At 38.5% G+C, this 21,291-nt stretch overlaps 1 protein-coding gene across 2 annotated transcripts; it reads right to left on the reverse strand.

The window, feature by feature from the left end:
* Positions 1-469: 469 nt before the first annotated feature.
* On the reverse strand, positions 470-21,131 carry LOC119495490 (stonin-1). Of its 2 annotated transcripts, XM_037781996.1 has the most exons (11): positions 20,912-21,112; positions 11,597-13,538; positions 11,263-11,465; positions 5,238-5,339; positions 4,974-5,097; positions 4,730-4,776; positions 3,512-3,605; positions 2,844-3,403; positions 1,416-1,655; positions 1,163-1,252; positions 470-1,065 (listed from the first exon to the last, which is right to left on the reverse strand). In XM_037781996.1, the coding sequence occupies exons 2-11, from the start codon at positions 13,452-13,454 to the stop codon at positions 958-960; spliced, it is 3,426 nt and encodes a 1,141-aa protein (XP_037637924.1). In that variant the 5' UTR covers positions 13,455-13,538; positions 20,912-21,112; the 3' UTR covers positions 470-957. The 2 variants fall into 2 exon arrangements, with proteins under 2 accessions (XP_037637924.1, XP_037637923.1); XM_037781995.1 differs by lacking the exons at positions 470-1,065; positions 1,163-1,252; positions 1,416-1,655; ... (3 more) ...; positions 4,974-5,097; positions 5,238-5,339 and adding an exon at positions 8,894-10,341 and having other exon boundaries at positions 20,912-21,131.
* Between the last annotated feature and the right edge of the window lie 160 nt (positions 21,132-21,291).

A 21,291-nucleotide genomic window follows, 5' to 3' on the forward strand; every position in this document is an offset into this window, starting at 1 on the left:
TATTTCCCTCCTTGTTTTGACTGAATCATTTTCAAAATTATCCAGTCATTTTGTGTAGTACAAATATGTTTTTCTGATTTCATATCCTGTTAATAATCTACTGTTGCGTCATATTGAACATGCAAACAGACACAATGCCTGCATCAAAGAATGTCACTAAAATTGTGACACTGCCAATGTCAAAAACATTTTCCAAGGATTTGTCACTAATTTGTTTTTGTTTTGTGATTTGTTGCTGAAACTGTCACACCACCCTTTATGTTTTCTCTCCAGCTGTGAGTAGCTAGCTGGAGTGTCTGTCCACAAAACAGTCAAACATGAATCGATTTTAGTGTCCATGCTGGCATTTATAAATTGATTTTGTCATACTCCAGTGAATTTGTGTGTCGTTTGGTTTGGTTTCAATAATGAAATGAACAAAACCCTCATTAGAAAAATAATGACAACACTGGCTTTGTACAGGGGTTGCACAGAAAAAACAGTGTTCATTGAATGCAGCACAGCAGTGCAGTTCAGTGTATTTGAAGCATGATTAAAGGCAAGACATTACAATGTCGGAAAATCAAACAGCACATTAGGTACCTTCAAAGCAACACGATCATGACAGAATGAAACACATTCCTGGCCAAATTATGCTCTGCTCCGCTAATAAAGAAAACTACTTTCAGCAAAATATCATACAACATAAATTCATGCTGTTTGTGTCAGTCGACTGGATTTACAAGCAATGCTCTAATTAATTGGTTGTAACATCGTAAATGACTTGCAGTATTTCTCTGATAATTACATAATGAAAAAAAAACAAAAAGCATCAGTGATTTTGCACAGAAGCGTTTTAGCTGTCTGCTCCGTGAGCCAAATTACACCAGCGAGAGGTCTAAATTCACTGATTATTTTTCTCTTTTTAAATCAGTTTCCCCACATTCAACATGATGCGTTCAAGAGCACTAAAGCTCTTCACCACTCGGCTTCCCCAACAGCTTTGGAGAACACGTAGTCCCTGCCTCCGTAACACATCACTCCATCTTTCAAATGAAACTTCCAGCGGTTCTTACTGCGGTGAATCTGCAATAAAAAAGAACATTTTATACAAGATTAAGAGTCAGCTCTGGGCTTTGTTGAGAGGCAAATAATGGCCAATATAGAGCCAAAATGTTCTTACTTTGTCATACTGGCAAACGATTACATTGTCGGTGTCAAAGAGATCGGGGATGTCCTGTTCAATCACATCGTCACCTGAGTTCAAAGGATCCTATTCAACAGAAAGTGCATTTTTAAAAAAGTGCAATCAAAGACATGCTGTTGTGACAAAAACATGACCGATGAATGTCATTTCTAGGCACTGATCAGCTGGAGTTTTCCACCCAGAGATGTTCCAGTGGCCAACAATTTATATCCAACACACTCCCTCTCACCTCTTCCTCTACATTAGCGAGTTCATCTGCTGCATCGCTGTCGCCGCTGGAGGAGATGCTGTCGCCGTCACTGCTGCCGTGTCCTTCCTGCAGGGCCTTTATGGCCTCTGCGTTGATCATACCCAGAAAGTCGTTCTCTTCCAGAGGAACTCCCTCTTCCTCTTCCATGTCAGAGTTGCCTGCAGGACCATCCAGCTGCACGATGTCTGACAGTTCGCTGTAGCTGTAGTCCAGGTCCAGCTTAGAGAGAAGAAACGTAACAGTTATGCCATGATAACATTCAGAAATTGTTAAGTATGCTGTAGGGTAAAATGTCTTTTCTTTGAATAATTCAAGATTGCACTCCTGAATTGGTTTAAGTTGATAGCACAGCAGTCTGTTTTACAGTACTCAGGCATCTGAGATTGTAATGCAATTCATGTTTAGGACTTTAATATGAGAAGGTTTTCTAACATGAACGTTGACTTTATCATACATGGAAACATTTATTTCAGATGAATTAAAGGGCGACTCTAATAATTTATAATTGAACTTTCATGAGGTTAAGAATAGTATGGTGAAAACCAATGCAGCAGAGGCTGAGATATTGTGACTTTTAGTCTCTAGTGTGGGTCCAAGTTCCAAAAATGCAACTCAATGCTTTTCATTACACACAGATGTTGAGTGCCCCTTTGAGGAATAGTCCAACATTTGGGGAAATACACTTTGCTTTCTTGTCAAGAGTTAGATGATAAAAAACGTATTCCACTTTATGTCGATCTAGTCAATATAAAGGTACTGCCAGCAGCTGGTTATCTATGTTAGCGTAACATAAAGCCTTGAAACTCCCAGCCAAAACATAGTTTGGCACATAAACCCCCATTTAAAAAAAACATTTTTACAGTTCCATCTTTGTAGAGATTAAACAAACCAAGAAATAATGTGTTAATTACTGAGCTTTAGAGGTGCTGGTAGGCAGATTTTGTTAGAGTATAGTATAGACAGAGCCAGGTTTCCCCGTTTTCAGTCGATATGCTGAGCTAAGCTAAATGGCTGCAGCTACATATTTAGTGTTCAGATATGAGTGCATTTCCCAAAAAGTCAAACCGTTAATTTAACAATAGACATCTGTACCTCAACCACTAGCCTTTTCCTATTACGTTACCAGTGTTACACCAAAATCTTTGACCACAGAGAGCCAGCGACACATGAGGTCACCATTTCTGATGGCTGTTATCAGAAAATGTGACCCCACTGTACCTAATAAATGAGGCAAATATGTGACAGAAAACACACAAAATTAAATTGTTAAAAAACATAAATATATTTTAATATTTTAAACATTCTAAACATTTTAATATTTTTTATTTAAACTCAAAAAGAAAAGTAAAAGATTTTGGTGTAACACTGGTGTATTTGCTTAAAGGGAGAATATTTTTTTCAACTTACCCCGAGAATAGCCTCAGACTGGTCGTCAGTCTTTGCAGACGCTAGACTCCTCGCCCTTTCTGCCTTCTCTCTCTCCTCCTCGATCACCTCTTTCAGGATGTCGTCGATGTCTCTGGTCTTTAACTGTGCCGTCTCTGTCAAAGCGTCCTCGGCGCTGATCTGGAAGTCTAATTGACTGCGGGGTGAGGCGCTCGTACTCAGGTTCACAGGTTTGAGTTGAGGACTCGGCTCATTTACTTCCAGTGTGACCTCTGGCTCTGGAGAGCGGGCCCCCTGAGGAGACGAGGTGTCAGCAGCAGGAACTGGTGGCTGCTGGGGGACGCTGCTCTCCTGACCGTGGGGTAAACTGGTATTTGGATGTGGCGGATGTGTGACAGAGGTAGCAGGAAGAGAGGCTGGCTCCACCTCCTGAGGATGATTTGGTGGGACAGCAGCTGACTGAGGGGCAGCAGCTTCTTCTCTCTGCTCGATGACTTTCTGCGTGGGTCGGGATGCAAGTGGCTGACCTGCTGCTGGGGCCTGAGTAACCACAACGGGAACATTGACCTTGTAAAGTTGACCTCAGGGAGACAAAAGGGAAAAGTGTCATGTTAAATTCAACCCATTAGCGCATGGATGCTGCAAACTGAAACAGATGTAGGCCCATAGCAGGTAGAATCGTTGTGTACCAGAAGCTGTTTGTAGAGTGACTCCAGCTGGTATCTGCACAGGGTAAGACAACCCAGCAGGGAGAGAAAAAGTAGAAAGTGTCTCCGAGTTGTTCTGCAATGAAGGAAAAATCCAGCACATCAAACAGTAATGATTTAAAGCCATCTTCTACAAAATGTTGGGCTTATCAATTAAACATCGTCTGGTAGTGCTTGATTGCGTTTTCATTAATGTACTCATAACCCTGAGGTCAACCGGTCTGTGTCACAGAGACCATTTTAAACTGTCATCTCAGAGTAATGAAGTTGTGACTATTTGACTATGGAGGCAAATAATAGCCATTTATAGCTATTCATTATTTTACTATGATAACAATCGTTTCAAGTCCCCACTTTGAATTTTCCAGGAGGTAATTTTACATGAAGCAATTTCCAGTATTTTTTACAGTTAATTGATTAATCGATTAGTTGTCAACTATTAAATAAATAGCCAACTACTAAATCTTTACTCCTCTATGACAGTAAACTGAATATCTTTGAGTTGTGGACAAAATAAGACATTTGAGGACGTCATATTTGGGCTTTTGGAAACACTAATTGACATTTTTCACCATTTTCTGACATTTCATAGACCAAGCAACTAACCAATTAATCAAAAAATATCTACAGATTAATCGACAATGAAGATAATCGTTAGTTGCAGCCCTAGTTCACAAATTCAGATAGAAAATTGAAGTGTCCAAATCTATATTTAAATTGATCAAATTCAATTCGTGAAACTTAAATCTAAAACTCTGATCTAAAATGTTAAGTTGAAAAAAGTCAAGTTGCTAAAAACTGATCTAAGTGTTTAATACTGTTTTTTTTTTTTAACAGGAGAGGGAGGAGTATCCTCGGTAGCCCAAATGTTCAAGTTTTTTCCTCTTGAATTTTGGAGTCTGAAATGCACAAATCCAATTTAAACAACTATATCAGAATGTAACTAAATTCAAACTTCTGAACCATAAAACAGTAACTTAAAATTAAGTTAAGATTAAGATTTCAATGCTATAAATTTCATGGTGTTTACATTTCAATATTACGCATTCAGCGGTGATTACATTTAACAATAAAAAAAATTCAGTTGCTGTCAAGATTCAAATTATTATGGATATTATTTGCTTCTGAATATGCACCTCATGTAAATAGCCATATGAGGTCAGGGAGGTGATGTATACTGTAAATCATGATGACACTCACTTTCATTGGGAAACTGTGGATATTGTGACTGGGGATCACAACTGAGGCTGGGAGCAAAAAAAATCAGAGCAGAGCAGGTGATACAAAAGTCAAAAGAATAACTTCAATTACATTAGTGTATGTACAATTATGCCACAAACATCTAATTTGAGAGCTAATCTGCTGCAAATTCACACACCGAAATATTCACATTTAAAGTAACTGAGCTACTTTAAAGTAAGAGTTTCTAGGCCTATACTGTTACCTGTTAGTTCTCCATCAGTCCGACTGTAGTTGGCAGGGAGCTGCAGCACAAAGTTGGATGAGTTGATATTATTTTTCCTGAAGTCTTCCATTGCCTTTGACTGCATCATCTTTGACTCCCAAAGCTGCACAGCAAGAGGACACAGCAGTCTGTCTTCCTGGTATGGTGTATACATCCTCACTAGATACTGACATATTGAGTCAAGATGTGCATTATATCTATTATTCTTAAAAAGAAATGAAGCAGGGTTGTGTGTAGACTCACATGTCTTAAATCATCCAGGACGCGGTCTTCAAGCCCTTCATCCAAGAAGAGCTCCCTCATACTCTCAATCACATCATCAATGATGGACCAGTAGAGTTTGGCCTGCAGTTGTTTACAGAAACTGCAAGTCAGAAGCTGTTCAGCTGCTTGTGAGGATAAAGTGATGTTTTTATAAGCAACACACCAAATTTCATTAAAATATCTGCCTTTTTCTATGCTGCTACCTGTTGGAAAGAGTAGACTCATATTTATATGTAAATATAAAGGATATTTTCTGAACATATCAAAGTCACTCTTCATTTCAGGTTACACATCAGTATTTTTCAGGCTAATGTTTTTTTCAGAATAAAAGATGTTGCCTATACTTTTGTTTCCTGTACCCATTCCTGTTTTAATCTCTTATTTTCACAAAAAGCCCTTCTAGGGACAGGTGTTGCAAATTAGCATCCACTATAAGCATCAGATAGCTGTTTTTAAGTTATCTATGTACATTGTATTGGTCCCTATTAAATAAACCATTAAACAAAAAACGTTTCACAGTGCATTTAAATCACTTTAAAACGACAAAAATCCTATTTTAAAAAATGTGAAATGAAATATTTCAGGGCAGACTTCTTAAAAAGGGACACAAAACGTTGTTTATCAAACATTACTGTTAAGATTTGTGCGATATAGAAAGCCATGTGACATAATAATTTATAGATTTGTTTTGATGGGATTTGGTTTGACAACATGATTGATTAAACTGCACTGAGCTATTCCAATAAATGCTTAAAGCTCAGAATAAATAGTCTACATTTGGATAGAAAGAGCGCCTCCAGCAGCCCTGCTTACTCACCACTGGGCCTGTGTTGGTCAGCATGATTCAGGGCAAAAATAACTGTGGTCTGGTGACAATAATGGACTTTGCTAACATAATACTATGGATGTATAAAAATAAATACATACAGTTAACGGTGATAAAGTGATAAAGATGGTTTAGCCCGCAGCAACCTGACCGACAGTGAACCCACAGGTGATAATAATCAAGCTCCACACAGAGATGTGATTGGAGATGAGGCCTTCAGGGTATGTAGGGATAAAGAGTCTCAGAAAGTGGTGATAAAAGTCACAGTTTTTTTTTGTTTCCCTTTTTATTTTTTGTTCAATATAATCTTAAAATATGTTTCAATAGACATATAATTTAATTTAATTTAAAGGTTGCATATTATGCATATTTTCAGGTTCATTGCCTGTTTACATGCTTTAATGTAATAAAAACCCTTTATTTTTCTGCTCCGTTTTAGCCATAGGCTTTAGCTCATTTCAACAGAATTTCAGCAGTTTAGGTCTATATGTTACTTCCTGTCAGCTAATGTCACATACACTGCTACTGGAAATAAACTGAGACACATTTAGAATTAAAAAAACAAACTGTGTAATGGTCTATTATTGTATTTTTGTGACATCACAAAATTACAGAAATCCTGACAGCTCGTTTTAAGGCAGTTTCTGAATACATTGCCCATTTCTCCATGGATTAAGCGTTTTGATACTTCCACAGTATTTATATAGAACTTAAACCTGCTTTCTAATAAAAAATGACATGTAAATCTCCTTTTTTTTACAATATGGGACCTTTAAATTCAATCTTTGTTGCTAAAGAAGGGGTCAGCAACCTGCGGCTCCGGAGCCACATGCTGCTCTTTAGCTCCTCTCCAGTGGCTCCCTGTGGATTTTTAAAAATGAAAATGAATAACTGTTTTGTGTTTATATTTTCCTTTTTATTTATCATTGTTGTAGGTCTATGGTACAACGAAGTATTAGGGCCACATTGAGGAAAAAAAATAAATCTGAGATTTCGAGAATAGTCATAATATTACGAGAATAAAGTCATAATAAATTATTACGAATAAAAAAGTCATGATATTATGAAAATAAAGTCATATTATAAAGTAGTAATTTTACGTGCTATTTTATTTTTTTCTCGTAAAGTTATGACTTTATTCTCATAATATTATGACTTTTTTCTCATAAAGTTATGAATTTTTTCTCGTAATATGACTTTTTTCTGGAAATCTCAGATTTTTTTTCCCTCAATGTGACCCTAATACTCCGTAGTACATTTGCTCTTTGACCCTCACTGAATTAGACTTATATACTATATACTTAGACTATAAACTGTGTTACCTTCATCACAATGCTGAAATGTTTTGCGGCTCCAGACAGATTTTTTTTGGGTTGTTTTTGCCTAAAATGGCTCTTTTGATAGTAAAGGTTGCTGACCCCTGTGCTAAAGCAAGATGAGAGTTTAGGCTTTCTCATTGTGCATCTCATTCATTATACAATCAAAACAATTCTGTGACAAATTCTGCTGCAGCTTGAGAGGCATCATGTCTGACTGGATGTCACCCATTTAGGGTTGGGGATAGTGGGTGTCCCTGCAGGCCAGTTGACAGTAGCTGATCTTAAGAGACTCAGATATCTCTGTCCAACACAGCTCTATAGTTTTCTGGTTACTTTCAACAAAAAGGTTATATGGTTGCTCATTTCCCACAGTGCTGAGGGCTCAGTAGTGTCTAATCCCGAGAATGCACAATACCAGGAGTTAAAAATATTTCACCCTTTACAAAACACTTCATTTTGAACTTGGTGTTCAATAAAGTTGTAGCAGCAGCAGCATGGGGCCTTGACCCCTGCTTCCTTCCGAGCATGAGTTTGGTAATGCTGGCACTCTTTCAACACTGTAGGTTTACTCCTCTGATGAGGATGAGAGCGATGTGGCTCAAACGCAGCAACATGAGAGGATCCACCCGTCGATACTACAGTCGCTGACACCAACAGGCACTCAGCTGTCACTTTAAAGCTACTCTCAACTCAAACAGAGGCTCTCCTTACTCTTTATTCCCATATATAACTGATAGTTACATTATCTATGTTATGTCTATTTTATTAGTACATGCTTACTTCACCAATGGAAAATATTAAGTAACTGAAAATAATTTATGTAATGGAAGTAACCACGGTCATTTTAATGTTACAAACACTGCCCCCTATCGTGATCAAAAAAACTCAATGTTATCATTTTCGGGGAAACGTTTGAACTCATCCTTTGGGGTTAATAATCCATCTTTTTATGTGTTTAAGTGAAACATCCCCAAAATATAAACACCTAAAGACCATGAAAACACATAATAGACATAATTAATAACAACAAATTAGCTTTAGAAGAGTAGAGGCTATAGTGACTCATCACCGCAGGGTCCAGCATGAAAATGATTGCATTAAACAATATTGTTCCATGTGCAGTGTGTTCCCAAAGAGGTGAATCAATTCAATTCAACTCTTATGTACCTGTGCACTATCAGAGTTAATTAAATAAAACAAATCACACAGCATCACACGTCATTTATTGAGCAGCAGCCTGCCATTACTCACTGCTGGATGTCTCAGTCTCTCAACTAAACTGCGATGATGGGAAATATTGAGTTAAATTGTGCTGTTTTGACACTCAGTGTGATGTTTGTTAAAAACTATTTTGCTCCTTTGTTAAGAATTAACACATATTACTGTGGTGTTTTATGCGTGTGCAGTTCTCCATTAACAAGGTGTAAACTCACGGTTAGTTTCTGTGACAGTCACTTCCATCTGTGAAGAAGTACCAGGAGACATTCAGCTTTAATTCAATTTTTTTTTACTCTTGACGTACATAATATCCAGCTTAAGCCAGGTACCGCATACATAAAAATCATCACTGAAGGCTGTGTTGTTCACTATGAAGCTTCACCATTCTTTTTTTTTTTTTTTTTTTAATCCAACCTATTCACAACCCAGAGGCAGAAAGATCACATAATAAAGATTTGATTTGTTTAAATAAAATTACATTCCTCCAGAATACAACCTTGGTGTATAGTCAAAGGTCAGCTTGAGGTAAGCAACGCAAGTAATGAGCCGTATTCCATTTGGAAAAAATAATTAATTTCTCACTTTATATAATAATAATATTAGCACCCTGTGTTGCACAGTACATTTCAGACAAAAAGTGCTCCGAAGGTGGGTCATATTAGTCGCAGTCAGTCCTGCTGTATCACTCACTAAATGCAATTTGTCTGTATTTGGCAAAAACAAGACAGTTACCCTTCAAATATGACATTATTTTGTAGCTTTTGGGGCCAATGCACTTGTGAGAAACATGATATAATTGTTGGTTTGTCTCATGTTGCTTTGAACTTCTGATCAGAGTGCTTCACTGCTGAGAATGGCTGCTAATTGGCACAGAGCCGGAGTCAGATCAACACTAATAACTGTGATTAGGTCACTTCAGACAATTGCTGATCCGTGGGGCTCAGTGTGATGTGACCCACCTTTGAACCGACGTATTTGTGAAACTATAAATTACATCACTAAGGTCCTTGCATATTCGTTCTGACACTTAAGGGGTTACTTACATTTGGACTGCAAAATATTGAGAATAAAAAAAATGCCACATAGAATTTAGTGCAAATGTTGAGTATTCATACCTTAATGAATACATTTAGAAGCGTGTGATGTTTAAACATCGCCAGGCAACAAAAGGGCCTGACCCTAAACGTCTGCTGATAATTACTTTTTCCTCATATTCAGTGAATATTGCTCATTACTTAAGCTGTTTATCTCAACGCAGCCCGTTCGGCGTACATTTATTAAGGCTGCCAATCATTCTGGAGGGCAGTGCAGATGATGCAAATGCAAAAGCTTATATACAGTACTCATATAAACTGTGGTCGTACAGTTAATACATCTATTAAATGTAAAGTGCTAGGCAAAAGGACCATGTTAAATTGTTGATTAGTTCTAGACTAATTCAGTCTCAGTTAAAAGGATACAAAATCAGTTAACCTCCAGAAGAAATACTACCAGGCTATATTGTGTAATTAGATGAATTTGACGAAAGCAGAAAGTCCCTCATCACCCTTGTTTTTGTTCATTTTTTTTTTGTCATCTCTTCGCACCATTAAGACGATTTTGGCGAATCTCTTGGACCAAAGGGATAACGTCCTCTTCAGAGCTTCCTTTATCATCACTGCGTCATACAGCCAGATTGCCTCTGTGATTCGGTTTCAATCCATTTCTTCTCCACCTCCACCTAAAAAAAAAACACAAAATGAGGTTAGTTGCACTAATGAATAGTGATAATAGAGGTTTTCTCATGCATTGAGCAAGATATTACAGTTTTTCTCATTCGCAATAAGCTCAAATCTCTGAACAATTAGTTTGTTGATCATAATAAATCTGAATTTCTCATTCGTTCAAGCAAATCGCACATGTTTTGGCACGTGTGTGCAAAGAGTAAATCCAATTTACTCAATAACCACTTGCACATCTTGCTGATCAAAACTGATGAGTTGATTCTCAGTGAAGTTGTCGTCCTCTTCTCAACTTCTAAACATTCTTTCATCGTTTGAGCAATCACATGTAAAATGATCCAATCAATTATCGAAAATCTGTGAGACATACATGTATATTACATAAATATCTATGACATGGATGTTACGTACTGTGAGGAGGTACAATTTGTTGTCTTTTACTGAACTACATTTTTTCATCGGCATGGATGTCATTTTGTGGCAAATTTTCTGTTCACCGTATATGACTTTATATGAAAGCTCAAAGGTGAATTTTCTGTTTATAATACATATAACACTTTGCTACACAAATATATTTACTGTAAACACAACTGTGCATATAATGTTTCTGTGTATATAGTATTGTATCCTACAGTATTGACTTTTCCCATTAAACTTTGACCTACTGTTGAAATGGGAATCTATAAAGCTCTGTGCGAAACACATTCAGCTAGACAGATACTGATATTCTGGTATAGTACAGTAAGTAGTCAGTGTCAACAAAAACAAAACAGGGATTTGCATATAAGAAACATTTCTAGGGTTGAAAAAACATGTAATTGCACTTACAGTTTATATAGAGAATGTTATGTTATTGTTTCAAATAATGAGCCACAGCGATTGAGAAAAAACTGTATTATTACACTAATTAGACATCTCACCTGACAATGATAACGTGTCCAACTGGTCACGTGTTTCTGCGGCTGGATGTCGTTGGCTGTGCCCATTGACTTCACTCTGGTCTGTGACACGACCGCGCCCATAATTTCACATTCCATCGTGACAAAAGGGTACCAGTCACTTGGGATCTCCTGATCTGATCCCAGCTCTAGCTTGCAGGAAAATGAATGGGGATGATCCACTGCTGCAAAGGAGAAAACAAAGGTCGCTTGTAGTTAGAGTGTCACACCACTGAGCGGCAAACATGCTGTAAACAAGAAGCCAAGGCCTAGAAGTTAATGAGAAAATGCTATTAATCTCTGAGGAATGCGTTACCCGTATTCTTCGCGGGCAGTCGGTCGATCCTCCACACGACGGCTGAATATACATTCTCATACTTCACAGTGCCGATTGTCACCTGCATGACAGGCTGTGAATCTGCAGCGCTGACGGCGCCCAAGCAGGCGTTTCTGTTCATACGGGCCTTCAGCGACCTCTGCCGCAGCAGAGCCACTGTCTGCGTCACTTTGACCCAGTCGCCTGGCACCGGCACACGGATCACTACATTCTCGCACAGCGGGTTCGTGTCAGACACCCCCACTGCGGACAGGAAGGAGGCCGACATGTTAAGAAATGCCTGGAGCTCCACGTAGGCACCTTGAACCGTGACGACGGCTTTAATCGAGAAGGGAATTTCCGTGCAACCCAAAAGCGCCGTCTTATACCGCATCAGCTCCACCCTGCAGGCCTCGGGCGGAGAGAACTTTACCAGTCGGGACCTCTGAAAGTCTGTCTCGTTCACACATCTATGAAAATGGCAGTCTGCGATCTCCATCCAGAGCTCGCCGTCCTCCTCGGAGCCGTAGCTGGAGTGGGAGCGCAGCAGCCCGAGATCGTTAAGGGCGAGAAAACAATCCCCTATTCCGTTCAGGAAAGAGAGACAGTGAATCTGGGTGAAGGCCGTCCGCTCCATGACGTCGCCGGACTTATCCAGTTGTACCCAGATGTGATCGGTGATCTGCAAGTTCAGCTCCTGCTCCTCGTAGTGCCGCCTCTGCTGGTGGTGCAAACACAATTTGAAGATTTCCTCCTCCATGGAGACTACCAGGTCCTCCATGTCGTCGTGCGCCGTGGAGCCAAACTTGAGCAGCTCTTCCGCCTCCGCCTCGTGACTGACCTCCAGCTTGGGGTGGTACCGCTTCTTTTCAATGTACGAGAAATGTTCCACCTTGACCGAGAGGACTTTGCGCGGCTCGCCGTAGCTTTCCAGTTTGAGATCCGAGAGCCTGCATTGGGGGAGAAGCTGGAACTCCTTGAACGGCTTCTCCAGCCCTTTCTCGTAGAACATCTGCAGCACACCTCCCGGCAACAGGCGGAGGTAGATTGGCCCCCACTGTCGCGAAGACATGCGGTTCTTTTTTTCAGGAATCCTGAGCAAGACAGACCAGCCGTCTCTCTTCTGGCTACGGAACAGACCCCGAGGGACGAACTGAGATGAACCCTCGCTTAACACCTCGCTTTTGCAACTTAGCCGCCTCTCCCCGTCTTTTTCCGTCTCCGTTCCTTCTTCCGTTTCTGCTCGTAGGCCTTCCAGTTTGTGGCAAACGTAGGAGAAGGAGCTCTGGAGGTGGTCGCGCGGAGGCTCGCTGCCGTCTTTGGTCCGAATAAAGAAACGGGGTAGGCTGTGGTCAGATTCTGAGTCTGAGGAGGAGGAGCTGTCCACGTCGGCGCTGTGTCTAGATCCATCCCAGAAGGGGTTATAGTGTCCTGAGTTCCCCTGGAAAGAAGGGAAAGGGCTTGGGCCGTCTGAGGTTTGATGCGGGGCCTCTGGTGCAGGAGAGGGAACAGAGGGGGTAGACGTGCTGGAGAGACTCCGGAAGTAGTCGTTCTTTTCCCGAGTGTTGGAGTGAAATGGGGACGCACCGCTAGGAACCCCACTCACAGGAGTGCAAAAGGGCGTGTTACATGGTACACAGGAACTTCCACTTAGACTCGAGTGGCTTTGAGGGGACTCCAGAGAGCTATTGAAGCTCCAGGAAGTATCTCTGATTGGAGGAAGAACTAATTTCAGACCGTTGGGACGCGGCACTGACGCTTTGATGAGCCCTGGCGACTGTAGGGGCTTTTGAGGTGATGAGAGCGGTGTGTTGTCATCTTCAAATGTGACCCAGTTTGAGTGATTTGTGGAACACATGGCGAATGAAGAGGACCGATGACCGGTTCCAAATCAACAATTACTCCTTTGTTGGGTAACTGTCCCCCCCGAGGCCTTCTTCCTCTGCAAGAAAACAAATAATAACAATGAGAAAAGGCAAAAAAATGATGTCTTATAAGTCATTTTTTTAAAGGTCAAAATGCTCTGCTCTTGAACAGATCAGTTCTCATAAAGTCCTCTTATCCTGTCGGTAGAAAAGAGAGAGTGAGAGAGCTGCTGGGGATATAAATAAAACACATTTCCTAAAGGTACTCTATTAAAACGTAATGAGAGACTGACCTTGAAAAGACCTGGAACATGTTTATATATGTTAACGCCACAATTAATGTTGTTGTAAATGCTGAAGCAAGCACTCTGCAGTGCAGTCAGTGTCCGTATTATACATTGAACTGTCTTGCAAGTACACAATCAGAATAGGGTCAACAGTCTTTTATAGAGTATCAACCATTTTCGTTATTCTCCAGGCAATGTTATTTAACAGTAATTTGCACTGTAAGGTTGAATCAAGGAGTATTGTCATTCTTCACTTATTGTAATTCTAAATGATAGATTTAGATTTTGTGCACCAAAACCTATTGTTGTTGAAAATCTTTTGCCTTCATTAAAGCGAGGGTAGGCAGAATGTTTGTGGCATCATTGAGCAGAAATCCCATAATAACCTTTCAGCATATTTTAATTCAAGTGCTCTGTGAGAAAATCTGACTTCTGCACCTCCTCATGGCTCCGTTTTCAGGCTTTAGAAAATCTAGCACCTGACGGGAGACTTTGACCAATCACAGGTCATTTCAGAGAGAGAGAGCGTTCCTATTGGCTGTTCATTAAACAGAGGCAGCTGTCAATCACTCGCGAACTCTGATCAAACGGTCAAACCAGGCAGCGCTGATCAAATATGAATCAATATTCTGTTACTGTAATGCCTATTTCTCGCCTCAAATTGTTTTCAGGAACATCTTGTAGTGTCTTACTCTATTCATTACTTGTCTTGCATTTATCAGAAATATCTCTGTTACAAAAACACCACTTATTTTGTTTAAGAATTCATCCTTCAGTTTAGATATAGACATGACATATTCTACCAGACATGCTACTGAAGGAAAGTTCACATTACCAAAAGCAAGGACAAATGCAATCAAACGAACGCTCATGTACCAAGCTACGAATGAATGAATGGAATTTGCTATGTTGCACAAGAAAACAGTAAAATTCAGGTGTAAATCATCTGCGTAGAATAAATTCTGACAAATTGACACTAGTTTTCTCGAAGGATTGTGATACATATGATAGGTGATGTGTTTTTTTTAGAAGCTGCTAACGGAGCAGAGGAGGAAATGTTCAGAGAAAAAGACATGTTTCTGTTTTTCAAAGGGAAGAGTTCTGGATATTCAAAGGTTTTGTATTGCAAATTGATGAGCTAAAATGTTGTATTTTAGACATACTGCGCTTTGAAATGAGCATAATCTAAATATTTCATTGCGAGCCTGCTCTGTGAGAAAAGTTAACCGTGGCGGCAAAGATCCTGCCTCATTAACCAGCATGAAGTCAACTGTGAAAACCGGCATAATGTGGCACAGCGGCTTGTACTGCATGAAGCTTCGGACGGGAACAAAAGCTGTTTAAATGCCCGTGAATGTTTTATCCTCACTGATATGAGATCTGCGGAACATATTTTAAGTATTGAATGCTGTAAACGTGTGGGAATGTTGCTAAACAGCAATGGCATTCGGGCTAATTAACCAGTAAACATGTTGTAATCTTTACAAAATCTTGCTGTTAATTTCCCTGCCAGTCAATCAGAGGATGTCTTTTGATGTGCTGGCAGCTCTGCTCTCACCAACATCAGGCTCGCAGGCCTCAAGAGAAGCCACTTTCGAAACGTCGAAGCGTCATCTCCCCATAAAACATCTTGAAAAAAAATAATTGAAAGCAGAAAAGCCTCAATTACAGCCTTCCTCCTCCCTTCAAGATCACAGCCACGACTCGCATGAAGGAGACATTCAGTGGCAAGTTCCTCCAGCTATAAATAAACAGGGGAAGTGGGGGCTCTGATTCAGGCTAGCGGATTGACAAGTCTTCAGTCAAATACTGGAGAGAACATCTTTCTAATGAGGGGGATGTTTGCAGTGGCAACACAGACATTCAATGAGTTCATCCCGCCTCTCCGACTTATAGAATCCTTCAGCTTTGGTTCAAAAAGAGACGGGGCACTGAGAAGATTGAGTTCTCCACGGGGGTTACTGACAGTCTTTCACACTCATTTCCAGTCTCGCCGTCTCTTTCCCGGGCTCTCTAAGCAGGCAGTACACAAACCAGACGTTGCTAAATCTACAGAGGACAAAAAAAATACATTCCACGCATTCCTCGGGGACAAGCAGCTCTGCACACAGGAAATACCAGCCTACTCGATCCGTGTGAACTGACAACAAATATTATCTTAATGTGATTTTTTTTTTTTTAGCAAATTTAAAAAAAAATGCACCAGTTATTCATAAATTCTGGTTTGTCTGGTTGTTTATCGTCGTCAAACATAACAAAACAGTGACAGTTAAGGAGCCTGGGGATTAAGATAGGCTTATATTACAGTAATTAGGTACATAATAAACATACAAAACCAGTCTGAGGAATTACTTTTGGAGGTGAAGAAATCTCCCATGGTAACACACCAGTATAGAGCTGCAACGACTAATTGATTAGTTATCAACTATTAAATTAATCGCCAACTATTTTGATAATAGATTAATCGGTTTTTGACATTTTTTTAAAGAAAAATAAAGTAAAAATTCTCTGATTCCAGCTTATTAAATGTGAATATTTTTCTGTTTTTTATTCCTCTATGACAGTAAACTGAATATCTTTGAGTGGTGGACAAAACAAGACATTTGAGGACGTCATCTTGGGCTTTGGGAAACACATTTTTCACCATTTTCTGAGATTTTATAGACCAACAACTAAACGATTAATCGAGAAAATAATCGACAGATTAATCAACAATGAAAATAATCGTTAGTTGTAGCCCTAATAAAGTAAGGCAAATACAAAAAATAGTAATCCTAAAGAGCAACTTTGTTTAAGTCTCTCTTACAAACACTGTTCAGGCTTGTTCCCAGTTAAATTGCAGCGCTGCAGACAAAGAGTAGGCTAATCCCATACATTATCTCAGGTTCATCATGACCAATTATTACTATACTCACAGAAATGACAACACTTGCTAAACTTGGGGTAGGCAAAATAATGTACACACCTTATGGACAATAACTTAAAGTCTGAAGTCACTTAATTATAAGTATTGAGTCAGAATATGTTGCTGAATAGATGCATTCGTCAGCTTTAAAAGAGGCCAGTCAGCACTTCTTTGATACTTAACACTCTACCTCCAAACAGGTCAAATTATAGGTGCAACTGTCAAAAACTGCAGAATAATGTGAATATCATGTGTCTAGAATAATGTGACAGCTTATCACAACCACAGACTTTTCAATCCACAAAGAGGAACTAATGGGGATATGAGAAAACAAATGCTACTTCTTGGATTTCAACCTAATATGTATAATATCTAAACTGCAGTTATCGTAATGATAAATTATGTCAAGATTAATGTCCATTCCCATGAGGAGTTCTTGTTATTCTGCCTATCTCCTGTATTTCCTCTGTCCAGTGTGTGACAGAAGGGACAAATCCCTTGATGACAGGAAGCAGGAACAGTCGCCTGACAAATGATGACGGAGCGGAAACTATTGTGGTTTAAGAATAAAACTGCTGAATTTTTAAAAAGAACACAAGTTTGAACTTGAACTTTGCAGACAGATGCTTCCTGATTAAAGGAGACAAGTTCCTGTTGGATTCTCTGGCATACTCACACTATAGAGTATATTTGTTTTCCTGTAGAAAAGTATATAAATGGAGTGTACTACTGTTGTGACCACAATGACTATCTAGTGCAGAGCTGGAAATTTGATGACCCATATTCCAGTGGCAACACCGGTGCTGTCTGCAAAGTGAGCTCTGTTCTCCCGTCAAACAAAGCAGAAGACCTTAAACAAATAAATCAATGTTATGTTGGTTATATACAATAAGTCAAGGGCATTTGTCGTAGATGTTTGTTCCACTTCAGAAAAGCATGACTGGAAAAAATAAGCAAGAATGAATGGGAGACGTTTGTGTCAGCTGATGCACTCAAAAAGCCTTTTCCACTATTGCGCGTCATGTAGTTTACTCAAGCAGTAGTGATTCATTTTGATCTCAGACACTTAACTAATAATAAACTAATGGAAAAAAATTGTATTTCATATATATTTTAGAGCATCCTCAAAGCAAGACTATGTAACTTTTGAAATAAGTAATAATTCCACATTATTCCCTTTACAAACGAAAAGCTGAATTCATAAGCAATAAAATACACAACTGTTCAATTTATTACACTCAGGTGTTTTGCTTCTATAGCCGGCCTTTTAGCTTTTGGTTGTTAGCTAATGTTAGTGAACTTAACAGACATTACTGACTCTTCTCCACTCTTGTTATTTTCACACTATGTTGAAGCATTTACCATTATCCCCTCATTGTCACTTGCATATGGAAGACGGAACCTGCCAAAATAAAAAATAAATAAATAAATGACTTGATAAATAAATATGACATTAAATTAACCAAAAATAATATAAAAAAATAAATGTAGGCATTATTTAATTGATAAAATGTAACATAAATTAATATTTCTGTTAGAGATAAACCGATACCAATACCGGATCAGATATCGGACTGATACTGACTCAAATAGCTGAATTGGATATCGGTGACAATGGGGATGATCTATTAAATTCAATTATATATTTCTTTACTATATACATTATATACTGTATTTTTAATTCCTGTTTAAATTTTGACCAATTTGTTTCGGGATTAAAAAGGTTTACACTTGAATTATAATTCCTGTAAATTTAAAAGATTTTTTTACAAAGTTGCTAGTGAACGATTTATTATATTAATAATAAAGAACGATTCAGTACATTTATATCTACGTATTTATTTGCTACATTTTGTTTTACAGAGTTAGGAAAGCAATGTTGAAGTCAGGGTTGATGTGGCTTTACCATATGAAACTGGAAAATCTGATTACTTTTGATGAATTTAAAACACTAATGAAAGACCTAGAAGCAGAGTCAATCGGAAGCTCTCCGTGTTTCTGAATATTTTCACGTTAACGTTGGCTTCAAACACTTGATTTTAATGTGTTCTGTATGATATTATGCTATGTATTTATTTTGCATTTGTTTTATGTTGTGGCGTCTGAAACTTTAATGTATGTTTAAATGCTGCTGTCTTGGCCAGGTCTCTCTTGCAAAAGAGATTCTTAATCTGAATGAGTACTACTTGGTTAAATAGAGGTTTAAAAAAAAAGAAAAAAAAAAATCACATTATCATCATAAAATAATGATCCCAGTTACTTCCACACAGTGAGGCATACAGATTAATAATTTACCACTCGTATCGGATCAGTACTCGGTATCGGCCGATACCCAAAGCCCAGGTATCGCTATCGGTATGGGACTGAAAAAGTCGGAGCAGTGCATCCCTAGTTTCTGTTTTAATTTGCTTCTGTATTTATGTATCTGTGTATTACTTCCTCTAAGTATGTCCTCTTAATTCCCCCTTTCATTTTTATTTTTAATGCATTTACTTTTGAATGAATTTTTTATTTGTTTTGTTTTTTATTTTGGCAGGATTCATCCTCCATACTTCACAGTAACTTGGCTACTAAGTAACCTAGTCTCACTTTGGAGTGATATCAATTTAAAAAAAAACAGTTTCAAATATTTTTATTAGGAAGCATGTGCATGTCAGTGACACAGACTTCTGTGGGGTGTGTATCATGTCTCATTTCTGATATATATCAACAAAAACAGACAATAGGAACTAAGGGCAAAAAAAAAAAAAAATGGAGACAAGCAAATACAAAAGAAAATAAGTAAACAAAACAGATCTAAAACGATCTACTCTTCTATTTAATTCTCCCTTTCATTTTTTGGTTTTTTTTGCATTTACTTTTTAATTATTTTTTTTTGTTTTTGTTTTTTATTTTGGCAGGATTCGTCCTCCATACTTAATAACATAACATAACATAACCTAGTCTCACTTTGGAGTGATATCAATTTAAAAAAAACAGTTTCAAATATTTTTATTAGGAAGCATGTGCATGTCAGTGACACAGACTTCTGTGGGGTGTGTATCATGTCTCATTTCTGATATATATCAACAAAAACAGACAATAGGAACTAAGGGCAAAAAAAAAAAAATGGAGACAAGCAAATACAAAAGAAAATAAGTAAACAAAACAGATCTAAAACGATCTACTCTTCTATTTAATTCTCCCTTTCATTTTTTGTTTTTTTTTGCATTTACTTTTTAATTATTTTTTTTTGTTTTTGTTTTTTTATTTTGGCAGGATTCGTCCTCCATACTTAATAACATAACATAACCTAGTCTCACTTTGGAGTGATATCAATTTAAAAAAAACAGTTTCAAATATTTTTATTAGGAAGCATGTGCATGTCAGTGACACAGACTTCTCTGGGGTGTGTATCATGTCTCATTTCTGATATATATCAACAAAAACAGACAATAGGAACTAAGGGCAAAAAAAAAAAATGGAGACAAGCAAATACAAAAGAAAATAAGTAAACAAAACAGATCTAAAACTATCTACTCTTCTATTTAATTCTCCCTTTCATTTTTTGTTTTTTTTTGCATTTACTTTTTAATTATTTTTTTTGTTTTTATTTTTTATTTTGGCATGATTCGTCCTCCATACTTAATAACATAACATAGCCTAATCTCACTTTGGAGTGATATCAATTAAAAAAACTAAACAAACAGTATTGTTTCCTAATAATATAAAGCAAAAAAGTCCAAAAATGTGTCTTCTACATGTGCAAATAACTAGTAATCCTATTGAAACACTATTGTTGCAGCGCATTCTTGCAGCGTGGGGTCAGTAAATACCACACCAACCCACGAGTTACCGGTATAAACCACACAGTTTGTGTCGCCCATAACAACAACAACAACAACAACAACAACAACAACAACAACTAGAGAGGGCTGTAGAAAGAAAACAGTACCAGCATGCTGTCATCCACAACACAACAGAACCAGGCCCATTACATGTCCCCGGACAGAGAGGAGAGAGGAGAGAGGCCCACTTCTGGGATCAGCCTTTGTTTATGCTGCAAAGTCTGAGTAAAGTTGTCACTCACTCACTTTTCAGTCGCACAAACACCATTCACTCACAACCCCGAGCTACGACTGACAAGTTACCAACGTCACCAACAAACTGTGTTAAAGTGGTGAACTATCCCAGCTCTGTCTCTAAAAGCAGAGCAGCAGAAGAGAGACATACTCACAGATCCACAGCATGGAGTTCACTGTGATTCAGACATACTCACAGATCCGCAGCATGGAGTTCACTGTGATTCAGGTCATGACTTCTTGTTTTAATGGACGCGTCTGTACTCCTGATGTCGACCGGGTTTTTCCCCCTCAAAATGGCAGAGAGTGTAAATCCTGTGAGTTTTAACAGCGCAGCGCTTCCTCTCCTCCCAGAGTTCACACAGACAGACTGTCCTATCCAGACTGTCCTCCAGCGGGACACGGCAGGAATCAACCGAGCCGTGCTGCCTTCAGGAGCGTAGGAAATGTCGCTATCAGGATGTGGGTAGTGCATAGAGTAGTAAGTAGAGAAGTGAAACATTAGCCATTAGATTGGTAATAAACAATGTACACATGCTTTAGTTTAATAAGCATTTTTTTTTGACATATAAAGTAT

Source organism: Sebastes umbrosus, chromosome 10 (genome assembly GCF_015220745.1).
Source record: "Sebastes umbrosus isolate fSebUmb1 chromosome 10, fSebUmb1.pri, whole genome shotgun sequence".
Classification (NCBI taxonomy): domain Eukaryota; kingdom Metazoa; phylum Chordata; class Actinopteri; order Perciformes; family Sebastidae; genus Sebastes; species Sebastes umbrosus.

What these genes read in the sequence shown, in the direction of transcription:
- LOC119495490 (XM_037781996.1), bottom strand. Translation starts at nt 13,454, where the DNA reads ATGTGTTCCACAAATCACTCAAACTGGGTCACATTTGAAGATGACAAC. An exon ending in GACTGATGGAGAACTAACAG is followed by an intron (nt 4,777 to 4,973) that starts GTAACAGTATAG and finishes TTTTGCTCCCAG; the next exon opens with CCTCAGTTGTGATCCCCAGT. An exon ending in TCGTTTGCCAGTATGACAAA is followed by an intron (nt 1,066 to 1,162) that starts GTAAGAACATTT and finishes TTTTTATTGCAG; the next exon opens with ATTCACCGCAGTAAGAACCG.